Source organism: Neofelis nebulosa, chromosome 18 (genome assembly GCF_028018385.1).
Source record: "Neofelis nebulosa isolate mNeoNeb1 chromosome 18, mNeoNeb1.pri, whole genome shotgun sequence".
NCBI lineage: Eukaryota > Metazoa > Chordata > Mammalia > Carnivora > Felidae > Neofelis > Neofelis nebulosa.
Genome location: NC_080799.1, coordinates 26,932,107 through 26,958,591, shown reverse-complemented (window position 1 = coordinate 26,958,591; position 26,485 = coordinate 26,932,107). Strand labels below are relative to the sequence as shown.

The 26,485-nt window shown below is 48.3% G+C and overlaps 1 protein-coding gene and 1 long non-coding RNA gene across 6 annotated transcripts in view; one reads left to right on the top strand and one right to left on the bottom strand.

The window, feature by feature from the left end:
• Positions 1-26,485, bottom strand: part of LOC131501004 (uncharacterized) — a 118,573-nt gene that overhangs the window by 19,502 nt on the left and 72,586 nt on the right. Inside the window, exons 6-7 of one of the 2 annotated variants that reach the window (XR_009256558.1) lie at positions 4,309-4,533; positions 416-1,059 (exon numbers count right to left, since the gene is read on the bottom strand). This is a non-coding gene — a long non-coding RNA (uncharacterized LOC131501004). Of the gene's footprint in view, positions 1-415; positions 1,060-4,308; positions 4,534-26,485 lie in introns of those variants that run through there. The other variant, XR_009256559.1, reaches the window with a different exon arrangement.
• On the top strand, positions 318-26,485 carry SCNN1G (sodium channel epithelial 1 subunit gamma). Of its 4 annotated transcripts, none has more exons than XM_058710669.1 (13): positions 318-422; positions 4,208-4,554; positions 6,310-6,619; positions 8,089-8,279; positions 9,261-9,364; positions 12,115-12,278; positions 20,242-20,340; positions 22,177-22,294; positions 23,060-23,138; positions 23,221-23,278; positions 23,470-23,531; positions 25,289-25,364; positions 25,662-26,485. In XM_058710669.1, exons 2-13 carry the CDS (start codon positions 4,238-4,240, stop codon positions 26,022-26,024), a joined length of 1,941 nt encoding a protein of 646 aa, XP_058566652.1. In that variant the 5' UTR covers positions 318-422; positions 4,208-4,237; the 3' UTR covers positions 26,025-26,485. The 4 variants fall into 4 exon arrangements, with proteins under 4 accessions (XP_058566652.1, XP_058566651.1, XP_058566653.1 ...); XM_058710668.1 differs by lacking the exon at positions 318-422 and adding an exon at positions 2,221-2,354; XM_058710670.1 differs by lacking the exons at positions 318-422; positions 20,242-20,340 and adding an exon at positions 2,221-2,354.

Sequence of the window (26,485 nt, the reverse complement as noted above, 5' to 3'; positions counted from 1 at the left end):
TGGACCAGAGTGGAAGGTGTCGGGCAGTAACAAGGCGGCAGGAGGCGCTGTGAGGTGCTGGTAGAAGGTGCCGCACAGATCCAGGGGGGAATGCAGGGTGCTGGTTGGCCTCCGGGAGGCGGCGGGCACTGTACCTCGCCACCGCAAGGCACCGTGCAGGACGCACCTGGGCGCAGAGCTGCCTCAGGGTGACAGGGGGCGCTGCGGCGTCGTGGCCGGCACATCCTGGGCCACCTGGGGAATACACCTGGGCAGGTGGGGGCGGCCCCGAGGGGGCGGGGTTCCAGGGGCGGGGCCCAGGTCTGGCGCTCAAGAGCCGGAGGCCGCGGCAGCTGCGGGATGCTCGCGCTGTTACCGGCAGCACAACAGAGCGCGCACGGATCGCGCACACCCGAGCCCCAGACTCTTCGGAACTGAGAGAGGTGAGCCGAGCCGGGTGGGGTCGCACTAGCTTCGGGGTTTCAGGCACCGGAGCGGCCGCGGGGCGCGATGGCTTCTCGGACACCGTCCGCGCGGTCGGTGGCGGAGCTGGCTGGCATCAGCCCGGGGCTGCCTCCCGGTGGCTAGGATGCTGGGACACCTTCTCAGGCCAATCCGGGTCCAGCCAGCTCTCTGGCGTCTGCCCACGCCGTCGCCCGGGACGCAGAGCTGGGGTGACAGGCGTTTCTGGGCTATTCAGGGTCCGGGGCTCTGGGGGTCCCGGGCCGCGCCTCGCCTTGTCTCTCCGCCCAGCACCTGTTCAGGCCTTGGCGAGAATTGACCGCGATTGTTCCTTTTGCTCTCTGGAATGTTTTCTCTGGGGTGACCGTGGTTGCAGAAAGAAGCAAACACTTGAATCGGGTTGGTTGGATTCTCTCCGGCGGCGTCAGCAGACGTGACTTCTGCCACAGCACAGCGTGCGGTCGCTCTGTGCGGGGTGGGCAGGGGCTGCAGAGACGCCAGGGGGGAGCTCGAGTCCCACTCCCAGAGCCTGAGGCTTGGGGTCCCTTCCTGGGGTATGGGAGATAGGCAAGCTCCGGGGTGGTGGGGCGCAGTAGAGAATCGCTGTCATGAGCGGCCCTGGAATTTGAAAAACTCCTTTGAATTCTTGCCATCTGGGTGGCCTTGGGCAAGTTACCTAATCACTCTGCACCTCAGTTTCCCCCTCTGTGAAATGGGGACGGTACTAATACCTCATCTAATTATAGGGAGCATTAAATAAGGTAATATGTGAAAAGAGCTGAGTAGGATGGCAGGGAGTCCTAAGGGATCAATAAATGATAGCTGCGATTATTGCTGTTGCTGCTATCGTTGTCATTATTATTACTGTTGGGGAGCAGCACAGCTAGTAGTTAAAGGCATGGACTCCTGAGTTCAAATCCCAGCTTGGCCACTTTCTAGTGTGACCTTGGACAAACTACTTAACCTCTTGGTGTCTCCATTTCATTTGCATAATGGGGGGCAATGAAGGTGCCTACCTCAGAAGCTTGTTGTGGAAATGAAATGAGTGAATACCTGTAAAGTACTTTAAAGAGTGAGTGCTCCGTGTCAGCCATTGATTCTTCCACAAAGGCATAGTGTTTGATCAACCAGCGGACCTTGCTCTGCTCTGAAGTTGTAACACTGTTTCAGTGCACATTTATCTGTTTTGTGTTGAGCAGATGGGTTCCCTTCTCTCACCTGTGGTTTCACTGACATTGGGGGCTGATCCATTGGAGTCAAGGTCAGTCCTGGAGAAGAAGCTGGTGGGGCAGAGGGACCCCAGGGGTTGTCTTCAGCAAGAACAAGGAGAATTAGAGATAGGAGTATCCAGCATCTGCGATTCTGAACATTCGCAGAGGAGAAAACCTTCCCTGCGTGGCCATTTTGTTTGACAGGAAATTGAACCTGGATCCAGATTTTTAAAACAAACTCTTGCTAAGTTTTTTGCTTTTGAATGTGTGAGAGAGGAGTTGAGGATGGGAAATGCTTTAAATGACAAAACAAAATAAACTACATTCCTCTTGCTAAGGGACCAACAGCATAATTTTGAGGGTTGAGAAGGTTTTCTCCATCCCGGTAAGGTCATATGTGTCTGTGGCGGGGTGGGGGTTGGAGGGAGGTGACTGCCTCTGTACATCTCACTTGCCCCCCCCCCAGCCCTCTTATTTTCTTTACATCATAAACCTGTAACCCACGAGCATCATAAACTTGAAAGCCTCCCAGTTTTGCCCCAGCTTCCAATATTGGACAATATCCCATAGGGTCAGGGTGGACAGAAAGTAACTCCTGAAGTGCAGAATCCTGCCTGAAGAACTCGATGGGACAAACTAAAGCCTAGACACAGGCCCTCTGGGGGCATGGGGACCACCTTGCATATCCTACTCCATATTAAGGTATTCCCTACTCTGCCTCTGTCACCAACGGCAGGTGTAGAAGGCATAGAGTTTCCTGGGGTGTGTAGGTGGCTCAGTCGGTTAGAAGTCCAACTCTTGATTTCATCTCAGGTCATGATCTCACGGTTTGTGGGATTGAGCCCTGAGTCGGGCTCTGTGCTGACTGCGCAGCCCAGCCTGCTTGTGACTCTCCCTCTCTCTGTCTTGTGCTCTCTCTCACACTCTGTCTCTCTGTCTCTCAAAATAAGTAAATAAACTTAAAAAAAAAAGAGGGACGAATTTCCATATACCTTCCCTCCCCCTTTACCAATGCTCACAACTGTTGGGAGGTGGTGACACTGACTATCTAGAGTTTGGAAATTAAACAGCACAGGATCCCGGGGCACCTGGGTGGCTCAGTCGGCTAAGCATTTGACTTCAGATCAAGTCAAGATCTTGTGGTTTGTTAGTTCAAGCCCCGCGGCTGGCTCAGTGCGGACAGTTCAGAGCCTGGAGCCTGCTTCGGATTCTGTGTCTCCCTCTCTCTGCCCCTCCCCCACTTATTCTCTCTCTCTCTCTCTCTCTCTCTCAAAAATAAATAAACATTAAAAAATAAAAATAAATAAATAGCACAGGATCCCTTCTCTTTCCTTCTTCTTTGGGGAGGAGACAGTACCCAGCACAATACCAGGCCCCTCAAAAGCCTATACCATGGTGGTGAAGGCTGCAAGGTTCTAATCCAGTCCTTCCACTGAGTAGCTGTGTGGTCTTGCACAAATGACCCCACTGTCTGGGCTCATTCTCCTCCTCTATAACATGAAGGTAACAGTAGTGGTTGTTGAAACACAAAATGAAATCTATGTGGATTATATGTATATAGAGAGACTTTATATATTTATGAGACTGATGAAACTTTATATAACCATGAGGTGACTCTTTCTTTATGTATATAATGTATAGAATACACAATACACATATATTAGTTCATTTCTAAAAAGAATGTTATTCCATGTTGTGAAGTTTCTGTAAGTGAAATGCATCATGTACACTGATGAATGTGATAGTTTGTTTTCCAACACTTTCCCCCAAACAAAGCTGTTATCTCGTCACAGTGTATTCCCCCAATTAGTGATACTTTAGAATCAAGGAAATAGGGCATTGTACCTGGCAAATATTAAGTGGCCAATAGTTGTGGGCTATTGTTTATAAGGTTCTCTAGAAACACCAAATGCTTGACTGTAAAGAGAAGAAGTTAAACAGAAACGAAACAGAAACCCCACTTGCAGGGAAAGCGGAGGGGAAAAGCCTGGAAAACATGGCTAGGAGTGGACCGAACGGGATCCAAGTTGGCTGCCGAGAAATTCTCTTGACAGATTGCATCTGTCAGAAAATGTTGGTGGGGTACTTGCTCAGTGCCAGATACTGAGCTAGGCACCAGGGGTAGGTGAGATAGGAATGCTGCCCTCCAGGGGGCCAGGTGGGAGGAAGCGATAAGGTGCAGGTGGCCATATTCTAGATAGGGCAGAGCGTGATAAGAGAGGTGCAGAGGCTGAGGTATGGAGGGCTCCTGCTCCAGGCACCCAGGGGAAAGGTCCTTCCAACCAGTGATTCATGGGTTAAACCCCACCCAGCCCCCACACGGCTGGGCCTGGGGGCTGCACAAGGAGGAAACAGCCCTGTTGCAGCTGCAGTGGCCAAAAACCCAAATATCCTGGAAAGGGGGCCGGGGTCCCAGAATGCAGGCTGTCCAGCCCACAGAGGGAAAAAGGAAGATGGCCTCTGAGGGCGTGTGGGCTGGTGTTTCCCCAGAGTCTGCCCTGTCCCTGGAGGCTAGGGAGTGTGAGGTCACCCACTTTTCTTCTCTGCCCCTCCAGCTTGCCTGGCCCTCAAGTCCCATCCTCATCATGGCTCCTGGAGAGAAGATCAAAGCCAAAATCAAGAAGAATCTGCCTGTGACGGGGCCCCAGGCGCCTACCATAAAAGAGCTGATGCGGTGGTACTGCCTCAACACCAACACCCACGGCTGCCGCCGCATCGTGGTGTCCCGCGGCCGCCTGCGGCGCCTGCTCTGGGTTCTCTTCACGCTGACGGCCGTGGCCCTTATTTTCTGGCAATGTGCCCTCCTCATCTCCTCCTTCTACACCGTCTCCGTCTCCATCAAGGTCCACTTCCAGAAGCTGGATTTTCCTGCCGTCACCATCTGCAACATCAACCCTTACAAGTAAGCGGCAGGAGCAAGGATCTGGAGTGGGGGCCGGGCCCCCCTCGGAGGCCAGAGCCCCACTCAAAGATGACACGTGCCAGCCCACAGGGAGGCTTTTTAGAAATCTGAATTTGCTGCCAACATTGGTAAACTCCCTCCCCCAGGTTCTAAATCTGTCCCAAGTTGTCAATCTATCAGCTGCTTCTGAGGCTGGACTAGCTCAAGCTGTGCAGGAGTGGGAGTCTGCAAGGGTCAGTTTCACTGGGGGGTGGGGACTGGAATGTGCTAGCACAGCCTCCCACCCCAGGCATGTGCGCACGCACACACGCACAGGTATGTATGTATAGACACACAGCCTAGCTTAGCCATTTCCCCCTGAGCCCTCTAAACTCACACCCTCACTGTCCCCGAAACATGAGCTGGAGGCTGACTCAGAAGTGACACCCAAGTGACTTCCGGAAGCATCTCAGCTGCCCCAACCCTCATTTGAGTGAATCCAGCCCCACTAATTGAGATCACTGGGCTCTGGGCAGGATCAGCCATTGGTACTGCCCTATTGTCTGCCACAGGGCCTGTTCTAAATGGGTCACTGGAGCTGTGCTCAGGATTATTGAAAACTGATATGTGAGGCAGGTCAGAATCTGGCAGAATTTGTCTGAGCAGGTGTGGGCATGGGGAGAAGGGAGGAGCAAGGGAGGAAGAGTGTCAAAGGAAACTAACTGGTCAAAATCAAAATCAGGTCTAAGCCTCATTCTCCACCTCAGAGTCTTTTTGTCCCTCCCTCCCTTTCTTCCATTTATCACTTGCACCATAATCATTTACTCAGTGTCTACAAGTTGGCATGCACTGTACTCGAGTCTGGGGCAAAGAACTGAACAACCCAACACAGTCTCGGTCCTAGGGGAGTTGAGTTGTAGTGCAGGAGTGAAATATTAGCAAATATAATTATGCTAATAAAATTAATAGTGACTGTTTACACACACATACGATAAACTCATTGAATCTTTCCAGTGATCTCATTTTACAGATGAGAAAACTGAGACACAAAAAGGCTAGGTGACTTATCCAAGTCCCATATCCAGAGCCAGGATGGGGAACTGGACCCCAGGTAGTTTGACTCTGGAGTTTACACACTCAGTCATGATGCTGTGTCGTCTATGCAGGGAGCAAGGGGCAGAGAGAGCAGAGAGGGGAGCAGTTGGGAGGGAGGCCAGGACTACTTGGTATTATGGAGATTTGAAGATAGCGCTGTGCTCCATGCAGTCAATTCCTGTATCATTCTTGTTCCTGGGGGTTATTGAGGTGACAGTGTTACCTTTTCTGTCCCAGGACTGATTGGAGAAGAGTCAGTGTGCAGGGGCAAGTGTGCTAGGTGGAGGCAGAGCCGGTCCCCTGGACCCAATTCCAGTTAGCAGTTACTGTCCTCACTGTAATTGTCCTCACCGTGGCTGGTTTATGGGAGGCACCTGACAGTCACCACTCCAGAAATGCTGGTCGGGGCAAACTTACCAACACACCCCAAGAGCAAGCAGATGGTAGTGGCATAAACGAAGCCATGAGAAGCCACACAAGGGTCACACGGGAGCCTGTCATCACTTTTCAAGCCAAGAGTCACTTTGGATGGGCCAAATCATAAAAGGCCTCCTGGGCCAAGGAAGTGGGGGAGAAGTGGGCCCAAGGCCGACACACACTGATGGCAAACAGAGGGAAGAGGTACCAGCACTCTGTCAGTGGAGCTCCCCTCTCCCTGACTCCTCCTTCCCCCCTTGGCAGGTACAGTGCAGTGCGGGACCTTCTAGCCGACTTGGAACAGGAGACTAGAACGGCCTTGAAGAACCTGTACGGCTTTCCAGAGAATAAGTCTCGAAAACGCCGAGAGGCAGAGTCTTGGACCTCGGCTTGGGAGGGCACACAGCCCAAATTCCTCAAACTGGTCCCACTGCTGGCTTTCAGTCAGGATGAGACCAGCAAGGCCAGGGACTTCCTCACAGGGCGGAAGCGGAAAGTCAGTGGGAGCATCATTCACAAGGCATCAGATGTCATGCATGTCCACGAGTCCAAGGAGGTGGTGGGATTCCAACTGGTGAGATGCATGTCCTCACAGCTGGGGGCCATGGGATGGGCTAGAGATGGTGGGTCCAGGAAGGTTTCTCCTTTGCCATCGTCCCTATGGTCCCGCTCAAAGAAATACACCCAGTTAAGGGTGAAAATTCTGCAAGCAACTAAAACTGATTCAGGTAATATTAAGCAGAAAAAAAAAAAAAAAGTCTTAGAAAGGGATCAGAAGATCATGGAGGCCTGTCAAAGGACAGAAATTAGGGAAGGTCCAGGGATCTAGGTGGCAAGAAATGGTGAAAGGTCATTTCAGGTATGGCTGCTGGATTCAATAAGCTTTCACTATTTTCAGGCTTTTTGTTAATCCATCCATAAAGACGGATTCAGATCCCATCTTGCGACTCTCTGATTGGCCAAGTTTGAGTAGGGTCACCTAACAGAGAGGGTGAGGTGTCATGATGGACAGTCTCATCAGACTGTATCCAACAAGGGGAAAGACGTTCCACAAAAGCAAAATTAGGGTACAGATACCAGAAGGAAGAAAATAGGTAATAAACAACAGAAACACCCAATGTTCCCTGCAGTACTTGCCTTTGTGAGGTGCTGTGGCCTGACTTTTCCTCTCTCCTTCTCAGTCCCATTTAAGGGGCTCCAAGGAAGCAGCCAGTCACCAAAATCTAATTCCATTAGTGTCCTGGGCAAAGGCAATCAATTACGCTACCTCGCCATGCCCCAGGCATCTCTCTAGGATGAGACCTCTCTTCTGTACCTTATACTTGGCTTGCCAGTTGTGAGACCTTGGAGCACCAGTTACAAATCCTGGATAAATGGCCCTATCCCTTAATCATCAAGACTTTTCAAAGTCTTCCTGGGTCTTTTCACGAGATACTCTCTCGGCTATCCTTGATAGCAAAATCAATCCTTCAATGCCTGTCCTTTTGAGAGAGATTCCAAACCCAGTGTGATGAGAACATCTGGAACATACTACAGTCTCCCTCTAAGGCTCTAATTATTACATATTTTAAATGCTGGTCATCCCAGCTAAGGATGGCATTTTAGTTAACATTTGGTAGGTGAAATAATGGAGATGTCATGCCTTGCCCAAGATCCCGCAGAAATATCATGTTGAAGTCTGGGTGAGGATCCAGATTTCTAGAATGCTGATCCAGTAGGAAATGGCTAGAGGTGGGTAGGAAGTCAATAGCAATAATCAACCAAAGCCTGGATATCTGGAGACCCTACAGAAGCCGGTTTTTCTTCTCACCTGGTAAGCAGTCACAGGGAGCCATGACAAGTGGGATTCTGTGTCCTTCTCTCAGACCCTTCAGGTCCCTGAGGCTGATCCTCTCTCAGCCCTTGGAAGTAAGAGGAAGCCCATCCTTGCTTCAGGTGTCCCTCCTGTTCCGGTCTAGAGTCCTAGGTCCTCATCCTTAACGTCCTTCCCAAGGCCAGTGGTAGTGCCAGTGGCTTCAGCCTACTGTCTCCTCTTATTCACAGTGTTCAAATGACACGTCCAAATGTGCCGTCTACACCTTCAGCTCAGGGGTCAATGCCATCCAGGAGTGGTATAAGCTGCACTACATGAACATCATGGCACAGGTCCCTCTGGAGAAGAAAATCAACATGAGCTACTCTGCTGAGGAGCTGCTGGTTACCTGCTTCTTTGATGGCATGTCCTGCGATGCCAGGTCAGGAGAGGAGGCTGCCCTCTTAGCTCTGAGGACTGGTGGCTCTGAGCTCCGAGTCCCTTGCTTGCACCTGCAGCTCAGCTGTGGGGCTTGGGAGTGAAAGATGCTCTTCTCGCTGACCCTGCCCTTTAGAAAACAGCTTACATGGGATCTAGGCTCTGGAGTCACTGAGGAAGATAGAGATGGCATAGAGTCAAAGTCTCTTTGAACTCATTAAGTTACTCATAAAAACAGAGGGGTTGATGGTATATGTATAACCTTGCATGCTACCATCATGCACACCAACAATTGAGAACCACTGATCAAGCACAGAGGAAGAAACGAAGGAAAGAGAGGTAGGAAAGAAAGAGAAAGAAAGGTCTATGTATAGATGGGTGAGCTCTCAAACTTTTCTGCCTTTAAGATAACACTCAGATCCCTGGTGGTGACTGAGCAGTGATGGGACATTCTAGAGTGTTCCTGCCTATCTGAAAGCCTTACTTCATCCTTTTTAAACACTAAGCCTTTCTATATGTTAGTAGATACATTGATCTTTATGAAACTGAGTGATTGGAATCATATCTGCCTAAGCGTTAGGTTCTAAAGTCAGTGTAAGGACACACGTGATGTGGTTCCTTCTCCTGGGATCATTTCCTGGTGTTGGAATGGAAAAATGTCAAGTTTTGGCTGAGAAATTCATGAGTAGAGGAATTTGGGGCAGACATAGGGCACAACGAGAGTCACACTGGAATGGAGACAGAGCTGGGAGGATTAAGATGGGGGAACAAAGCGGAGAGTAGTCCTACATTAACGTGTGGCAGCCAGGGTGAGGGGCTTTGCTTGTGGTTTATTAGACAGAAAGTGGAGAAAGTAAGTCATGTCTATTATCTGTTGTCCACAAAAGAAAGTTGGCCCTGTAAGCCCTTCCCATCCAGCCTTTAGCTCAGATGCATGAGGGGAGCTCCCACCAAAGCTCTTTCTGACCCGTGTTCTTCCTTATAGAAACTTCACGCTTTTCCACCATCCAATGTATGGGAATTGCTACACGTTCAACAACAGAGAAAATGAGACTATCCTCAGCACCTCTATGGGGGGCAGTGAATACGGTAAGGAAATCCACACCAACAGTGAGCATCCTGGCAGGAGGGCAGTTGGAGTGCCCGAGCCTTCCAGAAATGTGGGATCTCTCCACCTGGCCAGAAACCAGGGACATCACTTCCCCTTTGGCTGTGCTGTTTCTATCAAGCATCCATGTTGGCTCCTTCTTTTTTTGGTGTCTGTTTTCCTTTTTTTTTTTTTTTTTTTTTTTAATTTTTTTTTTTTCAACGTTTTTATTTATTTTTGGGACAGAGAGAGACAGAGCATGAACGGGGGAGGGGCAGAGAGAGAGGGAGACACAGAATCGGAAACAGGCTCCAGGCTCTGAGCCATCAGCCCAGAGCCCGACGCGGGGCTCAAACTCACGGACCGCGAGATCGTGACCTGGCTGTAGTCGGACGCTTAACCGACTGCGCCACCCAGGCGCCCCTCTGTTTTCCTTTTTGATGTCTCCTCTTTACTTTTGAGAGAGCAACAGTGACGTCACTGGGGTTTCTCCTCCTGGCAAACCACTCTGGCTCAAGCCTGCAGCTAGGGAATGAGTAATGTGGGGCAGGCAGACTTCAGATGGACTTAAACCCAGATGTGCCAAACAGGAGATCAGGGAGGCAAACATACCTTTATCTTGGTTAAGATAACACATTCTCCAGCCAAAACCCACAGCTCTGCCACTGACTGTGTGACCCTGTCCAAGTTATTGCACTTCATCTACACAGTGGAAATCATGATAATGTCTCTGCTTTGGGGTTATTGAGAGGACTTCATATATGTAAAGGGCTTAGAGTAAGTCCTGGCACATGCTGTATTAGTCTGCTCGGGCTGCTTAACAAAATATCACGGACTGAGTAGCCTAAATAACAGACGTTTATTTAGTTTCCCTTCTGGAGGCTAGGAACCCAGGGTCAAGATGCTGTGAACTTGGTTTCTGGTGGGATCTCTCTCCCTGGCTTGCAGACGGCTGCCTTCCTGCTGTGTCCTCACCTGACCTTTTCTCTGTGGCAGAGAGAGAGAAAAGGAGAGAGAGAGAGGGAGGTCTGGTATCTCCTCCTCTTGTAAGGACACCAGCCTTATGGGATTGGGGCCCTCCTTATGACCTCATTTAACCTTTATTAGCTCTCTAAAGGCCCTGTCTCCATTACTGTCACATTATGGGGTAGGATTTCAACATACGGATTAGAAGGGGAATACAATTCAGCCTTTAACACACATGAAACACCCAATAAATGCTGGTCGTGTGTTATCATTACTACTATTGGTACCATTACTACTCCCACCACCACCAATAGAACTGTTATGACCTCTGGTACTATTACCACTGCTCTTACTACAGTGACTTTTGTAGTGAAGGCAGGAAACAGATGGGCCTGGCAAAGTCCTAAGCGAACTGAACATGAGTTGATATACAAATATGCTCCCACAAGGAAAAGCAGGAGAACCCCATATGGACTCCCAGCCTTTGCTACTGTGTAGTCTGTACTCTTACCAAGTCTGCAAGAAATCATAATCCAGGGCACGTACTTCAGTGGAAAGAAGTAGTCTGGGACCTGGGAGCAAAGAGCTGCAGAGTCCAGGCTCTGCTGTGCATGTGCTGTGTGACCTTGAGCAAATCCTTGCCTGCTCTGGGCTTCCATTCCTTTATTTACAAATGGAAGAAGTCAGAATGAACTCTCCAAGTTTTCTTCCGTCAATCCATACAGGCCACGAGCTCATTTGCTCTTTCACCAAACATTTATTGAGTGCCCGCTGTATGCCACGTTCTCTTCCACGTGTCAGAGACACTAGGGTGAACAGATGCCCTCTCTGCTTCCAGGGAGCTTGAATGATAGTGGGGGGAGACAGACAATACATGAATGAACAAGCGCATGGACATTATCTGATTATAAATCCTAATGAGGACTATGAGGAAAATAAAGCAGTGAAGGGTAAGGGGGTGCTGGGGTCAGGATGGGGGTTTTATTTCAAATAAGGGGCCAGAAAGGCATCCATGGGAAGAGTTAGTTAGGGGTGAGAAGATCCTTACCATATTAAGGTCCACAGAAGAGCATTCGGGGCGCTATCAAGTACAAAAACCCTGCGAAGGAAATGAATTTGATGTGCTCTAGAAACAGAAAGAAGTCCAGTGTACTTGGAGCTTCTTGAGAGAGCAGAGAGGGGGCTGAGGAGGGAAACACAGGCAGGGCTGCATCATCATAGACATGACAGCCACAGTCAAGTTTACAGATTTTATTCTATGGCATTTCCTGTGTATCCAGTGAGATGCCACTGAAGGGTTTCAAGCAAGGGAGTGATCGGATTTACAATTTTAAAAGATCCCTCTGGCTGCTGGGTACAGAATTACCTGCCGGGGTAGGAAGTGAAGTATGGAGAGGAGTTAGGCCAGGGATCAGACACTATTCGTGCTTTTCTCTAAGGGCTTAAGCAACCACAGCACTGCATGTCCATTTGGGTGCCCTGCCAAACCCCTCATCTCAAAGGACCATGTCGAGATGCATGTTTTTGGACCCAGGAGTAGTTCCTTTATTGCTCAGCAGAACTGCGGCAGTGACACTGTTTTTGGGGGACACAGCAGTGAGCAAGTCAGGCACCACCACCCCCACCTCTCTTCTCCACGAAGCTTCCAGTCTAGCCCTGTACACCTTTCACTTTGTTGGAAATACCTGCATTTTGGTCTTGAGACTCCCAAAGCAGCGGGAGAGGTAGGCTACCACCAGGTAATGTTGAACTAGCCTTTGACCACAGCAGCCTCTTCTCCTCTCAGGGCTGCAGGTGATCTTGTACATCAATGAAGAGGAGTACAATCCCTTCCTGGTATCCTCCACTGGGGCTAAGGTGATTGTGCATCGGCAGGATGAATACCCCTTCATTGAGGACATAGGAACAGAGATCGAGACGGCAATGGCCACCTCCATAGGCATGCATCTGGTAAGAGAACATTCTGATTTCTATGGGGGAGTTGAGGAGAACAGACTTCTTTTTTTTCCCCAAAGAAAACCAATAAGGTGCGGCTTGGTGTGGATTTTCTAACAGTTCCTGCAAAGATCATTCCAGTAGTTAATACTATAGGCTATCTTTGTATCTTCTTTTTTTTTTTTTTAACGTTTATTTATTTTTGAGACAGAGAGAGACAGAGCATGAACGGGGGAGGGTCAGAGAGAGGGAGACACAGAATCTGAAACAGGCTCCAGGCTCTGAGCTGTCAGCACAGAGCCCGACGCGGGGCTCAAACTCACAGACCGCGAGATCATGACCTGAGCCGAAGTCGGCTGCCCAACCGACTGAGCCACCCAGGCGCCCCTATCTTTGTATCTTCTATATTGATGAAAAAGGACACAGGATGCCATTTTCGGAAAGAGTTGAAGGAACCTTCCTTATTGGAAAAACAGACACTAGCATTTGTTTATAAGAACTGTGTTGGAAGCAAAGCATCAGACACTAACTATGTTTGTCACTAATATAAATAGAGCAGATCAACACCTTTCTTTCTGGGCCACTTAAAGGTCTATGAGGCATGTAAACCACTCCTTAAGGACTAATGGGAAGTCACTGGGCCATCAAAGCTCTATTTAGCCAATATTTAGCCATCAATTTCACTTTATTTACCAAGAACCCCCTTCTTCCTCAAGTCTTTGACACTCTCTGACCTCACTGGCTACAACAGAACATTCATACCTGTCAACAGAAACATATCTGGGCTGCAGACTCCAATGCCCAAGTCAACCATGCCCAATGGGAGCAGAAGGGCAAGGCAAGGAGTGTGTGCCAATGCCTGCAGCCACTCCACTATTTATGCAGTTTTCTTGTTTGCAGGGCTGGGGTCTTGTTATGCCAGTAAGCTCTCCACCTTTGTCTTCATTCCTCGTAAACCTGTCCTCCAGAGCAGTGGTTTCCAAACCTGACTGATCAACAGACTCAGATCCACTGATTCAGAATCTCTGGGAGATGAGCCCAAGATCTGTGTGTTTACCAAACTCCAGTGATTATTCCAGGAGGCAGCAAACTCAGGAACCTCAGCTTTAGAAAGTTGAGTAGTTCAACATGAGAGGAGAAGTGAAGTGTGTCTTCCTAAGCGAGAGTGAAGCTAGAATGACAAAAGCTTTAGCACAGCCATAAATGATGGCTTTGTCCTGGGTTATAAAGTGACATAGTGAGCACTGGGGCTTGTATATCCATCCATTACTTGTCCATTCAGCAGGCTATTTTCTGCATGCCATTATGTGCTGGACACAGGGACCACATCAGAGTGGAAGACATGGTCGCTATCCTGTTAGAGCTTAGAGTCCAGCAGAGAGGACCAATAACAGACAAAAAATTGGAAAAGTGATTAATTGTAATCATCAGTACTAACAAGGAGAAATGCAGGATGCATGAGAACATATCAGGGAGATGGCTGACCTAAAGCTTTTTTTTAATGAGGGAAATGGGGAGTTCCAGGGGTGATTTCTTGAGAAAGCAATATTTAAGCTGAGACAGCTGAGATTATGAACTGGCATGGTGATATTCCAGATGAAATCTGTGGCTTCAGTGCCCTATCAAAGGGACAATCCTGGGGGAAAAAAAACAAAAAACAAAAAACCATCAGGATGGTTTCCTGGAACCTGAGTGCTCTCGGGAGCCATGTTTAGGGGCTTTGTTCCAATGTGAGAAGTTTGTTTCAACATGAGAAGTGTTGAGTACCAACTCAGACTGTGTGAATACTGATTGTCTCTCCCCTACCCCCCAGATAATCTTGAGCGCAATCTATGACACTGTGGCTTGAAAAGACTTTAGGGTATCCCTTAAGGGTCTGGGTCATTGATTCCTCTATTTACTGGGATTGCAAAACCCCCTAATCAGAATAGTCGACATTTTCATCTAATATTTCCCATGCTTATCTGCATCCTGAATAAGGACTTGGATTTGCAGTACATCCTATCCATTAACACATGTTTATTAACTATCCTTTTGCTCCCTTCTTCCCTTCTGCCCCTCACAGTGTCTGCAGACTTGGAGGAGAGGATTGAGAGCTTGAAAAAGTACAAGAACTAAGGAATTCTGCCCTCTGATTTTCTTTACATATATAGTAACATATAAAAAAATATATATATATTCTTTTTTAAGTTTATTTATGTATTTTGAGAGAAAGAGAGCACAAGCAGGGGAGGGGTAGAGAGAGAGGGAGGGAGAGAGAATCCCAAGTGGGCTCCACACTGTCAGCGCAGAGCCTGATAAGAGGCTTGAACTCACAAACCATACAGGGCTTGAACTCATAAACCATGACCTGAGCTGAAATCAAGAGTTGGACGCTTAACCAACTGAGCCACCAGGCACCCCTGCCCTCTGATTTTCTTCTCTGAGCTTAGAAATACCCACCACCTTGTTAAACAAATGTTTTCTTTAACAATGGTGGGTAAACAAAGACATGGGTGGGTTTTCTGCTACACCTAATTTGAGATGTATAAAATCAAAGCCACAGAGCAAGGTCAGTCAGCTCTCTTGCTGATTTATGAGCATTTGGAACAACAAAAAGTGATCTTAGGGATTATTAAGAGGTCAGCAGGGGGTCACTAAGAATAAGTCCAAACAAACTAGACTTCCTTCCTTTCATATTTGTTTGTTTATTTTGTTGGATAGGCATGTTAAGCTGGTAGACTCAGTCAGTTGGTTAGGCAGTTGGTTAAAAATTTTTCCTCCATTCATTGAAGGGCTGTGTGTCCAAAGCACTGGAAATTCAGAAGTGAATACAACAGAGTATCTACCTTCAAAATATCTTACCTTTAAGACAACACAGCTCTGCAATACAGTTCCCAGCTCCGTAGGAACAGAGACATTCTCTGTCTTGCTACCAGACCCAGTTCTTAGAACATAGATACTCAGTAAATAATGTTGGGTAGAGGGGCACCTGGGTGGCTCAGGCGGTTAAGCGTCCGACTTTGGCTCAGGTCGTGATCTCACGGTTCATGGGTTCAAGCTCCACATCGGGCTCTATGTTGAGAGCTCAGAGCCTGGAGCCTGCTTCGGATTCTGTGTCTCCCTCTCTGTCTGCCCCTCCCCTGTTCACTCTCTCTCTCTCCCTCTCCCAAAAATAAATAAAGATTTAAAAAATTAAAAAAAAAAATGTTGGGTGGATAGATGTATGTATGGATGGATGTACAGATGAATGGGAGCCCAGACAGCAGCTGTCGGTTAAAGCTTCCTAGCTGATGGATTCTTGAAGGACAAATGTCAGGGAAATAGTTTCTGGAAGGGTTAGCCTAAACAAAAGGCAAAGCAATTGCAAAGGGATCACAGGAAGGATTTTAAGCTGAGTAGTGAAACTTTTTGAGAAGTCTCTTTGGCTAAAGTGTAATCGAGATGAAGTAATCAAGATACCGGAAGCAGCACATTTACAATAATTCCAGAAAGAAATGATGAGGACCTTAGCTGAAGCAATGGCTGTGGGGATGAGCATAAGTGAATAGATTTGAGATACTACAGCATGGAAGCAACAGGGCTTGACAACCAAGGTCAGTGAGGAAAGGACAGGGGAAAGTTAGGTTGATATTTAGGTTTTGGCTTAGGCAGTGGGGTGGTTGGAGGTGCCAGGCTCAGAATTAGGGAATACAAGAGGGATAAGCTTGTGGGGAAGATGACCACTTCGGTTTGGGATATACCCAAGTTGCTGTGCCTCTGGGAAATCAAGGTGAAAATGTCCATAGATGCTATGAGCCTGGAGCTCAGGAGAAAAACTGAGGTGAGGGGTGGGGTGGGCATCTAGCATAATTCCATCCTGGGAAATAAATGCCATCACCAAGACCTAACAAAATGTAAATGTTTAAGGGCTGAGCAGAACAAAACTGGAGAAATAGAGGCAGAGAATGAGGAACAGAAGCCAGAAAGAACTGGCGTCAGATAAATCAAAGAAGAGAGTTTCAAGGAACGTGTGAACCAAAGCACCAGATACAGTTGAGAGGTCAATCAAGATAAAGGGCAAAAGGTGCTTTCTGGGTTTGGCAACCAAGAGATCATGGGCATTCTTTGCCAGAGCAGTTTTCAGCGGAAGGAGTGGAACAGAAACCAGAGCACAATGAGCTGGATCATGAATGGGAGATGAGGAAGTGGGCAAGGGTAGACAACTCACCCGGGTGATGTGGAGCCAGGTCCTGGAGAGAGGGGAGACTTCACTGTCATTGCAAACCCTACTGTGCATTTTTGTCTTAAAACACATGCACACTTCTTTTCACAAGCATATGTGTAACAGGGATTAAGTACCAGGCTTTGCTAGGAGCCTGGGTGGCTCAGTCAGGTAAGCGTCTGACTCTTGATTTCAGCTCAGGTCATGATCTCACGGTTTGTGACTTTAAGCCCTGTGTCAGACTCTGGGCTGACATTTTGGAGGCTGTTTGGGATTCTCAATCTCTCCCTCTCTCTCTGCCCCTACCCCCACTTTGCACTTTGGTTGCATAATCTCCATGTCTCAGTTACCTCATCTGTGAAATGGGGATGATAATAATACTGTTACTTTATAGGCTGGTGAGAATTCAGCAAGTTGATTCATGTGAAACACTTGAAACAGTGCTTCATATGTAGGAAGTGCTCTAAAAATGTCAGCTATTACTGTACTTTTTTTTTTTTTAAGAAAAGAGATATGAAGTGAAGGGAAAATAAGTTTGGAGCAAAAAGAGAAGTTAGAAAGTTTTTTCTTGTCTTTAGTGACACTTTCCTCCTTTATGAGATGTTGATCTCTTCCATCTATATAGAAAGAGTAGTAGTTATTTGCCACTTGTGTTGGAAATATCTTTCGTGGTTTGTGCTTGCCTTTTAGTTTTCTTTATCTACTGTTTCATGTGCAAACACATCAAATGTTTAGATATTCAAAATCTTTGTTTTCTTCTTTAGTCATTATGTTTATTGAGGATTTTCCCTCCCTGAGATCAAATACTGAGTTACCTTCTAGTTATTTTATTACTTCATTTGATACTTTAACCCACTAGAATGTTTTTTCTGCAGGATGTAAAGTAGAGATAGAATTCACTGCTTCCTCCAAAGAGATAACAGTAGTCCTAACTTCATATATTGAGTAATTATTTTTTCTCAATTGATTAAAAGTATAAACTTTGCCATACACAAATAAATTTTAGAATATATTACAGTGTCAAAACAGAACAAAAGCAAAAAGAAAGTTAAACCACCCTTAATTCCATCTAGGGTATCATACTGCCACCTGGGCTATTCTGCGGCACAGTTCATACCTTTAAAGAGGTGAACTGAGGACTCCTCTGAAGATGCCCACCTCCCCCAGGCTTCTATGAAGGAAGCAGATAAGATCTGGTTTGATAAAAATGGGCCCTGTTGCCCACACATATACTCATATACACTTAATCACGCCTACATATACCCATGCATGCACGCAATATACACATCTCAACCTGTATATATGTATGTACTGACATGTGTGCCTACTCACACTTGTATACACAAAGCTTGCATTCACATACATATCTACCCATTCTCATTTTTGTGTCTCTAGAGGTTAGGGACAGATCAGTTCTGAAAAGCTGATGGTGGAGGGGAGAGAGAAAGGGAGGGAGGGAGAGGGAGGGAGAGCAAGAGAGCAAGAGAGCAAAAGAGTGAGCACTGGAGTGCTGGCCCCATCTGCCCTACCTCCCCACTCCCCCACCCCCCTGTTGCTTTAGGAAGCAATCTAAATAACCCAGGGGCTCTGAGTTCAATAAGCATCATTACAGAGTACAAGGACTCTGAGGACTCAAAAGCATGAAAATTCAAAAGATAATTTCTCTCAATCAGCTTTCTGGAAGTGACCCATGGGCTGGTCCTCAAAGTAAAAGGAGCCCCATCCACTTTTATTATTTTTTTAATGTTTATTTACTTTTGAGAGAGAGAAAGAGCATAAGTGGTGGGGGTGGGGGGGAGGGAGACACAGAATCTGAAGCAGGCTCCAGTCTCCGTGCTGACCTGTCAGCACAGAGCCCGGCTCGAACTCAGGAGTGGTGAGATCATGACCTGATACCATGTCAGATGCTCAACCAACTGAGCCACCCAGGCGCCCTTTTACTTATTTTTTTTTAAATTTTTTTTAATGTGAGCCCCAGCCACTTTTGCCAGCTGCTCATAGCTTACTCAAGTAGACAGATCCTGTCACCTAGATGCCCGGGTCTTGTACTCAACCCCCCCAACTCCCCAGGCAGGTAGAGCCTATAGCTGCCACGCTGGGCTCTGTGGACAGCTCAGCATGACCCAGGGGCTTGAAGAAACATCTGCCCAGGAAGCCTGCTACTTCCAGAAGCTCAGGGGGTTGGCATGGAGTTAAGCTGCCCTCAAGGGAAGCCACTGTCAGCATCTCTGTACCCCAGGGCCCAGCCAGCCCTGGCATGTTCTAGAGGCTCTGGATCTGTTAGCCACCCAGCTATTTGGAGGAATGAAGTACGTCTGTTTATTCTGTACTGACACGGAAAGAGGCCCACACTTTATCGTTAGTGAGAAGGGGAGATTGCAGGGCAAAGGGAATGTGTGAGTGCATGTCTGCCTGTCCGCCTGTCTGTATATCTGAGATTAGCTCTACTCCTCTCCTAGGGAAGAGAGGAGACCAGCCTGTTACTTTCCCCTTTGCTTCTGTTGTTTAAATGTTTTAAAATGTGTACTGTTAATTGCCCTTGAGGTACCTGTAGCTAATTGAGGGAGAGTAATGGTCAGCAAGCAGATGGATTACAATACAAACAAAGAGATGACAGCCACTTGCGATGTCTGTGTTTTCTACCTGTGTCAAACTTCTTGATTCTTCCCTCCTCCACCCCCCCCCAGTTATCTTTCTGTCTGGCCACTCTTAAAAGAAAAAAGATTTCTTTTACCCTCTCACAAATCTGCCATCCATTTCCCCTTTTCTCCCACTCCCAGAAAACAAACAGACAGACAGACAAGGAACCTGGCTATAAGCTGGTCACAATTTATATTTAATTATCATTTCCCCTTGGGAGAGACATTATCCTTTTTTTTGTTTTTTAATTGGCTTGTCTGGATTGTTTATTTGCAGTGACAAATATTAAGCTAGAGCCAAACTTAGTACACCACAAGAAAACATAATTTAATAAGGTATTTGAGCTGTGAGTTACAATTCTCTTACCTCCTTGGACCATGGTATCATTCTATTCTCTTGGGCATTCCTTGGCCCTCTCTAAGAAACTCAATTTTTTCAAGTCAACTTCTGGGACCAGAAGACAAGAGGGTAGGAAATGGGTCTTTCACTGGGAAGAGAATCCCATGTAGCACACAGTCACTGCTTGTCTTTTTTTTTTTTTTTTTTTTGCCCTGCTCCTCCTGCCCACTCCCTGGATTCTCCATTGGCTTACTACCATTTTGAAAACCAAATCCAGATTTCCCAGCATGGCATAGGAGGCTGCCATGATTTGGCCTTGGCCTTTCTCTGGTTTCACCTTTCTTGTGCTACATTCCAGCCACCCTGGCCCTGTCCCCCCTCAGCCTTTGCTGCTTCTTCTGCCTTAACCCCGTCTCCCACTTCGTAGCAAATCCAGCTCTTTCTTGCCATTTCTTGTTGAGCCAACAGGTCCCTTTCTCAAAGACATCTTCCCAATCGCTCCTGGAAACACTGTACCCTTCCTCCCCAAGCCCTCCAATCTCTCTTCCCAGTTTCACTGATCACTAGCCACAATTATCCAAAGTTATCTTATGCATTTATTCCTTTTGACCATCTATCTACCCCACTAGGAAGTAAGCTCCATAAGAGCAGGGAGTGTGTCTACTTTTATCATTGTTGAGCCCACAGTGCCTAGAAAAGCACCAGGCACCTAGTGGGTGCTTAATAAATATTTACTAAATGAATGACTACATGCACGCTCAGCCTGTCTGGGTCCTGGGGCAGGGTAGGGCTGAATGTGTGCTATTGTGATTACAGACGGAGTCCTTCAAGCTGAGTGAACCCTACAGCCAGTGCACAGAGGACGGGAGTGACGTGCCGATCAGTAATATCTACAATGCTGCATACTCCCTCCAGGTACGGGCAGGAGAGGCCACTCAGCCCCGGGCTGTGGCCTGGACATAGGCGACAGTTATATATAACCGGGTGTGTCTCAGACCAGGAACTGTAGTGATAATTCCTGGGGTTCATCCAAAGATCTCAAGAACAAACGATGCCAGCTGGTTCTAGTCCTCTTCAATCCATCTGTAACCAGAGCTGAATTGATTGCTTGAGGTTTGCCTGGAACACAATGTACAGATGAGACAGGCCTGCTTCCTAAATAGGCCTTGGCAAGTGAGGGGCAGGAGTGAAACAGCCTGGGAGAGGCACTGGCTGAGGGGTCAGGAGCCTAGCCTATGGGCCCACTCATGCCCTTCACTCGCTGATGCCCTTGGACAAGTGATGCCATCCTCAGCAATCACAGGGGGAGGTTGGATTGGCTCAGGGGCTCCTAAATGGCAGCCCCCAGGCCCCTTCCAGGCTGCACACCTAGTTTTTCCAGCCTGGATGGTGTTTAGAAGCCAGGGAATTTCATAAGAAAACCCAGATTTCCAGCTTCTCTTGAAAAACAAGATCTGGCCACTTTGGGCCATATTCCCAAAATGTAAACAGTGGGTAAAGTGGCCCCGTTAAAGAAGGCATGTGTTTTCATTCCCCAGAGTCCCCACCAGCCTCTAGTGTATTACTCGTATCAGCAGCTCCCATGAGCATTTGAGTTTTCAACCCTCTAGTGCGATCATCTGTTCTGCCTTCTTACGTTCTGGAAGTCTGTAGTTCCTCCCCTACTGGGATGCTCAGAGTTCATGAAAATCAATCCGGTAGAATAAAAAGGCCAGGTGCTCCTGAGCACCGGGTCCTCTAGCTTACATCAGACCTGAGCTTAGAGGTGGTAAGGACGCTAAGTGGAAAGAGACTATTAGTTGGAGAATGTCTGCTTATAGTAGAAATGCAGTCAAACTGAATGTAAGACAGGAAAAGGAAAGGAAAGAAATTAAAGGAAAGGAAAGGAAAGGAAAGGAAAGAAATTAAAGGAAAGGAAAGGAAAGGAAAGAAATTAAAGGAAAGGAAAGGAAAGAAATTAAAGGAAAGGAAAGGAAAGAAATTAAAGGAAAGGAAAGGAAAGAAATTAAAGGAAAGGAAAGGAAAGGAAAAAAATTAAAGGAAAGGAAAGGAAAGTTAAGTTCAGCTCAGCTCATTGGAAAGACGCTCCTGGATAATATTTAGTGAGAGGCTACCATGTGCAAACACTTTACATATATCCATCCATTCATTTCCTGTTCACAACAACCTCGTGAAGTAGGTATTGTTTCACTTATCTCAACAGTGAGGAAAACAGAACATCAGAGAAGTTAAGGAACTTCCCTTACACAAGCAAGCATGCCTTATACACACAGCTGGGACGTGGCAAATGTGGGATTTGAGCTGGAGTAGCCTGCCTTCGGAGCCTTTGCCATGAGCTTTTATGCTATAAACTTTATGGATATTGTGGTAGCTTCCGATCCCCAAAGACCCCCAAACATGGAAGGACGGGACCCGAAAACAGAAAAGTTGGGGACTGTGTTTCTCTGTTTCTCAGCATCCATTTCAATGTCCCCCACTCACGCGATTGGAAAGGGTCCATCCCCAGCCGCAGCCCCAGCTCACCCCGTTCACCCCATCTCAGTTCACCTGAATTCTCAATAACTGCTCTACCCTGGTCCCTTTGGAGTCAGGCCAGCCCTGGCCCAGTCTGCTGTGCCACAAGGGGCACATTAATGCCATCTGCCAAGGCTGTGGGAAGCTGACCCTGTGGATGAGGGATGCCTAGGGAGGGAGCTCTCTGGCATCCATGTGCAAGGAGATTAAAGAGAATCCCTGGGTTTCATTTTTCAGATCTGCCTTCACTCATGCTTCCAGACAAAGATGGTGGAGAAATGTGGGTGCGCCCAGTATAGCCAGCCGCTACCTCCAGCAGCCAACTACTGCAACTACCAGCAGCACCCCAACTGGAGTAAGTGAGACCCGCCCCCAGGGGGTGGAGTCAGCCCAGCCCCAGCACCAGCCTGTGCTTTGGCCTTTTGCGGGAAGGAGCCATTGGTAGAGAGATGTTAGGCAAAAGTTTTACTCCTGTCCCCAAGCCTGGCTTGAATTCGACTTTCCAGTTAGGACCAAATGCTGCACCCCAACCTGTGCTAAGACGTTGGCCACCTCTATCAACTCCAGGAGACGGGAACTATTGGTGGTACCTTTTCACAGAACAGATAACTGAGGCTCGGTATGGTTAAGCAACTTCTCCAAGGTCACACAGCCAGGGGGTAATGGAGCTAGACTCAAAGCAAGGGCTGCTGACACCCCCCAACATATGCCCTTAACCTCCACAGTATTCTGTCTCTCAATATGACAAAGCAACATTTGTTTCTATAAAACCAGTGTTTGTAGAAAATGGGAGCAGAGGGGCACCTGGGTGGCTCTGTTGGTTAAGCGTCCGACTTCGGCTTAGGTTCATGGGTTCGAGACTCAGGTCAGGGTCTGTGCTGACAGCTCAGAGCCTGGAGCCTGCTTCGGATTCTATGTCTCTCTCTCTCTCTCTCTCTCTGCCCCTCCCCTGCTCACATTCTATCTCTCTTTCTCTCTCAAAAATAAATAAACATTAAAAGAAATTTTAGAAAATGGGAGCAGAGATCACGAAAAGGGGTCTCAGGGAGGCACCACTGGTGACTCCCAGGAAGGGCGCTATGGCCCCACAGCTCACACTGCCCTCTGCCCTGTCCCCCAGTGTATTGCTACTACCAGCTGCACCAGGCCTTTGTCCGGGAAGAGCTGGGCTGCCAGTCGGTATGCCGGGAAGCCTGCAGGTGAGTGGGCTGGAAGGATGGAGCCCGCGGGGCTGGGCCAGGCCAGGCCAGCCATACTCACTCCGTACCCTTCTCCCCTTAGCTTTAAGGAGTGGACACTGACCACCAGTCTGGCACAGTGGCCATCCGAGGTTTCTGAGGTAAGTTAATCTTCTCCATCTTTCCCCTCACGTTCTCATCCTGGAGCCCAATGTCCTGCCTGTGTCCTCTGGCCTCAGGAGAGATCCACAGGGAAGGCCAGGTTGGGGGGCTGAGGCCAAGAGGGGAGGCATACGGGCTGGCCCTGGCCTCTCCAGGCATCCCCAGGTCACTCCTTATTTCTCCACCACAGAAATGGTTGCTGCCCGTTCTCACTTGGGACCAAGGCCAGCAAATAAAGAAAAAACTCAACAAGTAAGCAGACCCCACCCTGTTTCCTCTGTCTGCGCTGGCCCTGGGCCTCAGCCTCCTTACTTGCTTCCTCACTGCCAAACCCTCTCTTTTTCATTCACTCATTCCTTTATTGAACAAATATTGATCAAGCTCATGTCTGGAGCCAGATCCCACTCTAGGCCCGGGGCTCTCAAATGTTTTGGCTGTGACCCACATTATGAAAATAGTTTTCCTTTGTGGCCCATTGAATAGATAAATGAGATAAAAGTCTCATGTAACAGCACTTGCTACTGGTGTACAAAGCATTCGGGCTGATTTGCAGACTGTGCAAACTGGTATAGCCAAACCAACTGTTTACATCCATTTACATCCATTTCAACAATCATGACGCCATTCTCAGTGATTAGTGCCCATATCAGTTGACAAAGACTTTGAACATCTCTGGGGCTGCAATCTGATATTTCCTATTCTGTTTCCCTTTGTCAAAGGGTTTTGGTCATGGCCTAGGAAATTTATTTCATGGCTTCCTGACGTACCTTGACCTGCTTGGAAAAATACTCCTCTGAAAATACTCCATGCAGCTTCTAAATCCTGCTTAAATTTTCCACATCAACATTCACTTCCAAGAGAGCTGTAGCAAAAATCAGCTGGGCCAGAGTTCAGGGACCTCAGGGGATGGAGATGAAGGTGGGAGAGGATGGGGGAATTACCATGTGACCTCACCTCTTTCTGGGCCCTTCCCATCTCCACAGTGGAGGTTAGTTGAGCCTCCAACATTTATTGCATATCCACTAGGTACCAGGTGCTGTACGTGGTGCTGGGGGTATCATGACGACCGAGCAGACATGATCTCCGTCCCCAAGGTGCTGACAGTCTAGTCGTAAAGGTCGACTTTGACCAAGTAATTGCAAACTCTAAAAACAAGCATTGCAAGCCAGTGACCCCTAGACCAAATATAGCCCCATGAAAGCAACCCATTACTTCCAGCTTTCCTTGAAAGATCAGAAGTTCCAGAAACAGCAAACCTCCATGCTTGTGTAGAACTAAAGAGTTGAGTCATAGCTGCCCCTTTGGAATAAGCGTGGACACACTTGCCATAGTCCCACCAGGAGGCAATTTTGTGCAGCAGCTAACAGCATGAACTTTGAAGCCAGATTTCTCTAGTTCTGAATACTGGATCTGCCCATTTGTGAGTGGTGTGGTCTTGGGCAAGTTAGTTAACAAATCCGTGTCTTAGTTTCCACATCTGTAAAATGGGGATAATTAAAACATAACGACATAGGGTTGTCGCGAGCATTCAACAAGTTAATTCATATAAGGCACTTGGAACGGTGCTTGGCAACACAGGAAGTGTCCAATAAACGCTGGCTGTTATTATGGTCGTTATCATTATTACTTTATGCCCAGCCTACCTCGCTCATTTGTATTACTTGCATGTCTCCTATACATATTTGAGATTGCAATCAAACAATCGCAGTATCAGGGCTTGATGAAGAACAGGGTGCTATGGGAGTATACAGCTGGGTGGACTGACTCAGGCTGGTTGGGAAATGGTTTTTGAGTGAATGAAGGGCCTAAGCAACCAGGCCCAGGCTGGAGATGTGCTCTAGGGTGCAGAAGGAGCCCCAGGAGCCAGGTTCTAAGATTCCTCTGGAGCTCAGAGCCTGGGCCATGCTGGAGTCTGGGAAGGAGGGAGACAGCCACACTGAAGGGCTGACCATCTGGTAGATGCAAAGGCACCTGACTCACCTGGGCCCTGCCTGTTGGAATTTCTCCAGGACGGACTTGGCCAAACTCTTGATATTCTACAAAGACCTGAACCAGAGATCCATCATGGAGAGCCCTGCCAACAGTGTGAGTGGCTTCTTTCTGGGACCTGCCTGGGGTCTGCAAATGTGCCCATCTGCCTTGTCTCAGGGAGCAGAGTTAGATGCTAGGGATACAGCCGGAGCTGGCCGGGTCACCACAGGCCAGCCAGGACTTGGATCAGATAAGGCAGAGGAAGAGGGGACAGGAAGCCTGCCCACTTCTTCCTCCAAATCCATTCAGGGCCAGGACTTGCCAGGGGCTCCCTTGGGAACTGGGGTCCCTGCATGAGGCCAACTTGGGTGGAGGGGCCCTCTTAATGGTGTGGCTTGACCTCCCTCGCAGATCGAGATGCTTCTGTCCAACTTCGGTGGCCAGTTGGGCCTGTGGATGAGCTGCTCCGTCGTCTGTGTCATTGAGATCATTGAGGTCTTCTTTATTGACTCTTTCTCCATCATTGCCCGCCGCCAGTGGCATAAAGCTAAGGAATGGTGGGCCCGGAGGCACGCTCCCCCTGGCCCTCAGGGCCAGGACAACCTGGGCCTCGATATAGATGATGATCTGCCCACGTTCACCTCCGCGCTGCGCCTGCCTCCAGCCCCAGGCACCGAGGTGCCCGGCACACCGCCTCCCAGATACAACACACTGCGTTTGGAGAGGGCCTTCTCTGACCAGCTCACAGACACCCAGATGCCGGCGGAGTCCTGAGGCGGGGAGGGGAAGAGAGATGTAGCTAGGAGCCCAGCCACGGTCTGAGTTCTCAGACCTGTGTCTCCTGCACACGGAGGGGACCCTTGGCACCCCCTCTGGCTAGGCTTTTCAGAGACATTGACTAAAAATCTGCTTTGAACAACAACATGGGGCCTGGGTGTGTGCAGGAGACCCTTTGGGCCCTGCCCGGCAACCCTCAGCCATCCAGGGTAAGAAAGATCCGGCAGCCCAAACCCCTCCCACATCTGCTACGGAGAGAGATGGGGGGCGAGGAGATGGCGCCCGCCCGGACGAAAGCCAGAAGTGAAGGCTGACAGCACTTTCACCAGGTCTTGAGAGAGAAAGACTCCTCCGAAGCCCCAAGTCCAGGGTTTCACCCACTCCCCCAGCCTGGGCTGGGGCCCAAGGACGTGCCCTTAGGTATCAAGGCCAGACAACCACTACCTAGTGCCAAAGAC